The sequence below is a fragment of the Phragmites australis genome, chromosome 3, assembly GCF_958298935.1.
Source record: "Phragmites australis chromosome 3, lpPhrAust1.1, whole genome shotgun sequence".
NCBI lineage: Eukaryota > Viridiplantae > Streptophyta > Magnoliopsida > Poales > Poaceae > Phragmites > Phragmites australis.
Genome location: NC_084923.1, coordinates 31262288 through 31268287, shown reverse-complemented (window position 1 = coordinate 31268287; position 6000 = coordinate 31262288). Strand labels below are relative to the sequence as shown.

General features: G+C 54.8%; 1 protein-coding gene across 1 annotated transcript; it reads left to right on the top strand.

The window, feature by feature from the left end:
* Positions 1-401: 401 nt before the first annotated feature.
* On the top strand, positions 402-1460 carry LOC133910652 (uncharacterized). The gene has a single exon (XM_062352973.1). It carries the CDS (start codon positions 402-404, stop codon positions 1458-1460), a length of 1059 nt encoding a protein of 352 aa, XP_062208957.1.
* The last annotated feature ends 4540 nt before the right edge of the window (positions 1461-6000 follow it).

The window sequence follows — 6000 nt, the reverse complement described above, 5'->3', positions numbered from 1 at the left end:
ATGGTGGAGGCCACGAGTGGCAGATCTGGCTCCATGTCCTCAAGCTCGAGGCAGTCCCAGGAGATGGAGGTGATCTTTGTAGTCACCCGCATCCTCGGTGAACCCGAGGTGCTCGATCATGGGCATGAAGAGGGATATCTGTTAGACTACTATATTTAGCAGGTTTCCTCCCTTGCTTAGCGTACGCGTTTAGTGCATGCCGTGCATGCCGCGTCCCTCTATCAGCGACCTCCTTCCTATTCTGTGGATAGTTGTTTCCATAAGTCCGCAAGATATGGAATAGAGGTAGCTGTATATATGTACGTTTGATCTCTGATTATTTATGAATACAAGTTCTTTCGTCTATCATGGTATCAAGGAGGTTCGATCCTACCCTCCGCTTCCGCTTCCTCTAAACACCCATGGCCGACGACGCCGCGCGCCTCACGCTAGAGCGCCGTGTCGCCGCGTTCACTCCGGAGGATCGTCAAGAGGCAGCTCGCCAAGAGGCTGCGCGCCTGGAGGCCGCGCGTCTCGAGGCCGAGCGCCAAGAGGCCGAGCGCCTGGAGGCCGAACGCCGCGACGCCGATGCCCACGCCCTGGTGCTCGCCGGCGAGGTAGCAGCAGCCACTGCCGCTCTCCATGCCCAGGCAGCGGCCATCCTCAACATCAAGTCCCTCGTGCCGGTCATCCTCGACCTCACCTCGCCCCACTTCAACCGGTGGCGTGGCCTCTTCCTCAACACGCTCGAGCGCTACGCACTCGCGGACCACGTTCTCTCCAATGATGATCGCTCCGACGACGTCACTTGGAAGCGCATGGACCGCGTCGTCCTCTCGTGGCTCTACGGGACGATCACCGCCGAGCTTCTCGAGGTGGTGATGAACCGTGAGGAAGGGCCGCCAACGGCTCGCATCGTCTGGTTGGGACTGGAGCAGCAATTCATCGACAACAAGGAGACTCGTGCGCTCCTCCTCGACGCCGAGTTTCGCACCTTCGTCCAGGGCGATCTCTCCATCGACGACTACTGCCATCAACTCAAGGCGATGGCCGACCAGCTTGCCGATCTTGGCGAGCCCGTTCGGGACCGCACACTCGTCCTCAACGTCCTTCGCGGCCTCAACGACCGCTTCGCTCATTTGGCGGCCTTGATCCAGTGCCAACGGCCGTTACCGATGTTCATCGAGGTGCGCTCTGACCTCCGCCTCGCCGAGATCACCATGAAGGCCAAGCAAGGGTCTCCGGCGCAGGCCCTAGCAGCCTCCACTCCTCGTGCCCCACCTCCGACATTCTACAACCCCGTCGCCGGCAGCAACTTCGGCAAGAAGCCAACACGTCGCGGTGGTGGCAGCGGCAAGAAGTCTGGTGCTGCTGGCGCTGGTCCAGCCTTCCCAGGCGCTCCGTGGGCTACCCAGGCGCAGTGGCCCACTCCGCCTCCACCTGGCTGGCAGCCCGCCTACGACACCTTTCAGGCCTACTAGGCCGGCCCACCAGGCACCCCGCCGCGCGCACCGGGCCAGCCGCCTCAGGCCTTCTACGCGGGCCAGCCTCCCCTGCCGCCTGGGCCTCCTCGGCTCGCCCCACTGCCTGGGACACCGCCTCCATTGGCTCCCTTGCCAGGGCCGTTGCATCACCAGTTGCCCGCACCAGGCTTTGCTGGCCCATCCGCGCCCCCTGGCTGGATCAGCCACCCACCCAGCTTTGCGTGGGATCCGAACGCCCTGGCGTCATCCTTCAACACGATGACACTTTAGCCACCACCGTCGACTGAATGGTATATTGATACTGGTGCTGAGACTCACATGACATCAAACTCCAGTAACCTTTGTGTTTCTCAACCTCCTTCATTTTCCACACCATCCAATATCATTGTCGGTGATGGCTCCCTCCTACCCGTCACTAGCACCGGCTCCGTTAATTTTCCTACTGCTCAGGGCTTCCTTCGTTTAAATCATGTTTTAGTTTCTCCCCAATTAATTAAAAATCTCATTTCCGTTCATCAGTTCACCATTGAAAATAATTGCTCTGTTGAATTTGACCCATACGGTTTCTCTGTGAAGGACCTCACAACTCGGAGCGTGATCGCCAGGTGCAATAGTTCTGGGCCACTCTACCCGCTCTTGTCATCGGTGTTTCGGCCCCTCGCCCTCACAGCCGGCCCTAGCTCCACCCTTTGGCATCGGCATCTTGGTCATCTTGGCTCCGATGCCCTCTCCCGTTTAGTGTCATCTTCTGCCATTTCATATAATAAAGCTGAGTCCGAACATTTGTGTCATGCTTGTCAGTTGGGTCACCACGTGCGTCTCCCTTTTTATACCTCTAGTTCGCGAGCCGCTCATAATTTTGATTTAATACATTGTGACCTTTGGACTTCTCCCGTGGTTAGCATCTCTGGTTACAAATATTATTTAGTCATTCTTGATGATTGCTCGCACTATCTTTGGACTTTTCCTTTACGCCTCAAGTCTGACACATTCACCACTCTCACTCATTTTTTTGCTTATGTTTCCACTCAGTTCGGCGTCTCCATTAAGAATGTTCAGTGCGACAATGGCCGTGAGTTTGATAACTCCAGCGCCCGCACGTTCTTTCTCGCCCGGGGTGCCACCCTCCGTATGTCTTGCCCATACACTTCGCCCCAAAATGGTAGAGCCGAGCGCATTATTCGCACCACCAATAATATTATTCGCTCTCTCCTTTTTCAGGCCAGCATGCCAGCCTCTTATTGGGTTGAGGCACTTCACACAACCACTTATCTCCTCAACCGCCACCCCACCAAGACCCTCTCCCTTACCACCCCTTTTGCCGCACTCCATGGAACCCAGCCATCTTATACCCACCTTCACGTCTTTGGGTGCCTCTGTTACCCAAACCTCTCTGCGACTGCTGATCATAAGTTGGCTCCCCGCTCCACCGCCTGCGTTTTTCTTGGGTATCCCTCTGATCACAAGGGGTACCGCTGTCTTAATCTCTCCACCAATAGAATCATCATCTCACGCCATGTGACTTTTGATGAAACCTCTTTTCCCTTCTCCGAGGTCTCATCCCCGCCTTCATCCGACTTTGACTTTTTATCGGAGTTTGATGTTGCACCTGTTATCCCTATTGGCTTGTCTCGTGTTTCAGGTACCCATGCGGCTCCGGATGCTGCACCTCGTCCCTCGCACGACCCACACAACACCGCTGCCCCTGCTGGCGTTCTGCCCCAGGTTGCTGCCAGCGGTGTCGACGGGTTGCTGCAGCGCGACGCAGCGTCCCCTGGGTGCGGCGTGTCCTCCAGCACAGCCACAGCGGCCCCTGTGGCCCCCCACGCGCCTGGGCCTGGTGCGTCCAGCGAGGCCCGTGTGCCTCCGCCTCAGCCTGGTGCGGCCTGCGCGGCGCACGCGTCTCAACCTGGTGCGGCCAGCGCGACTGTGCCTGATGCGGTCCGAACGTCCTCCACTGCCGACGCCCATCAACGTCCGCCTCCACCAAATGCTGTGCTTATCCCACCAGTGGAAAACGAGCATAGTATGATGACGCGAGGGAAGCACGGCTTTCGACAACCGAAGACTCCTTTCGATCTTCATGCTGCCACCTTGTCTCCGGTGCCAAGTTCGTATCGCAGTGCATTGGCAGATCCGAACTGGAGAGAGGCAATGACCAAGGAGTACTCAGCGTTGATCGCCAATAATACGTGGGAGTTGGTTCCTCATCCCTCTGGCGCTAACATTGTGACCGGCAAGTGGGTTTATCGTCATAAGCATCGTGCCGACGGTTCCCTTGAGCGATACAAGGCTCGTTGGGTTCTTCGAGGTTTCACTCAACGTCCTGGAGTTGATTTTGATGAGACCTTCAGTCCAGTGGTCAAGCCTGCTACCATTCGTACAGTGCTCACCGTTGCTCTCTCTCTCATGATTGTCCTGTTCATCAGCTTGATGTCAAGAATGCTTTCTTACACGGCACCCTCGACGAGACGATTTATTGTGTGCAGCCTGCTGATTTTGTTGACAGCTCTCGCCCGGATTTTGTTTGTCGTCTGAACAAGTCTCTCTATGGCCTGAAGCAAGCTCCCCGTGCCTGGTACAGTCGCTTTGCCACCCACATTCTCTCTTTGGGTTTTGTGAGTGCCAAGACCGACACATCATTATTTATCTATCAACACAGCGGTGATACAGTCTACTTGCTTCTCTATGTTGATGATATTATTTTGACGGCCTCCTCAGCGCCTCTTCTCCGCCAGGTTATTGCAGCACTCCAGCAGGAATTCTCTATGAAGGATCTTGGTCCTCTGCACTATTTCCTGGGCCTTACAGTCACTCGTCAGGATGGTGGTTTCTTTCTTTCACAGCGTCAGTACATCCTGGAGATTCTTGAGCGTGCAGGCATGCGCCACTGCAAGCCGTGTTCCACACCAGTTGATACATCAGCAAAGGTCTCTGGCACGGAGGGGTCCCCAGTTGCTAATCCAACTCACTATCGGGGTCTGGCTGGTGCATTACAATACCTCACCTTCACTCGCCCAGACATTTCTTATGCTGTCCAGCAGGTCTGCCTTCATATGCATGATCCACGAGAGCCGCACTACGCTTTGATTAAGCGCATTCTCCGTTATCTGCATGGGACATTGGATCACGGTTTACAACTTCGGCGCACCACTACATCGACTCTAGTTGCTTATTCTGATGCGGATTGGGCCGGTTGTCCTGACACTTGCCGCTCGACCTCTGGGTACGCGGTCTTTCTTGGTGATAGCCTTGTCTCTTGGTCGTCGAAGCGGCAACCTACTGTTTCTCGTTCTAGTGCTGAGGCAGAGTACCGTGCAGTTGCCAATGCTGTTGCTGAAATGACTTGGCTCCGTCAGCTACTTCATGAGTTGCATACTCCTCTTCAGCGTGCGACAATCGTTTATTGTGATAATATCAGTGCAGTGTATCTCTCGATGAACCCGGTGCAACATCAGCGCACCAAACACATCGAGATTGATCTTCACTTTGTCCGTGAGCAGGTTGCCACTGGCGCTGTTCGAGTGATGCATGTTCCTACGACCTCACAGTATGCGGACATCTTCACCAAGGGTCTACCATCTTCGGTCTTCATCGAGTTCCGATCCAGTCTGAACGTTCTTCCTTGTGGCTAGCTACGCTCAGACTGCGGGGGGGTGTTAGACTACTATATTTAGCAAGTTTCCTTCCTTGCTTAGCGTACGCGTTTAGTGCATGCCGTGCATGCCGCGTCCCTCTATCAGCGACCTCCTTCCTATTCTGTGGATAGTTGTTTCCATAAGTCCACAGGATACGGAATAGAGGTAGCTGTATATATGTACGTTTGATCTCTGATTATTTATGAATACAAGTTCTTTCGTCTATCAATATCCATAGAGCGGAATAGGCTGCGGACACGGTCAACTGCAGCGGCCAACACTGAAGCCGAAGTGAAGGAGGCCGAGGGAGCCAAGTGGGCGAGCTGGGGATCCGGTGAGCCGCCAATCCGGTCGAAACCCTAATCTCCTCTCCTCTCTCCCGTCTTCTCGCGTGCGGGGAGGGATGGGGTAACTCAAGTGGGAGTAGCGGGTAATTACTCTCTTGTCTTCTCACGTGCAAGGAGGGGCGGGGTAACTCAATGGGAGTAGCGGGTAACTAAATTATGGATTCAGTTCGTAGGAGCCTGCTCGGGCCGCTGGAAATAGCGTGCGGGCCGGAGTGACAGCGCCTGCACAATCGAAAAGAAGTCTTTACCCATTAGAAAAGCTTCAAATTCTGACCCGAGTTGGCAACTTATGCAATATGGAGATTGTTCACTCCTTGTCCGAGTATGAAACCGACGACTAGAAGAAGCAAAGCGACAAACGATTTGGTAATCTTACTCGTCACGATCAACTGATGTAACTGCCGACGTGAACTGGGTAGGTCTCAACTAAGTTTTACGTTTCCGGCGACTTTGTTTGCGCGCACGCTGACAAGCGATTTTTAAAGCGCCTACTGCGACAGTACATCTTTGGACTGCCACATGAACTGAACTACACGAGCGATGAGGGCATCT

Coding starts and splice junctions, on each gene's coding strand:
- LOC133910652 (XM_062352973.1), top strand. CDS start 402: ATGGCCGACGACGCCGCGCGCCTCACGCTAGAGCGCCGTGTCGCCGCG.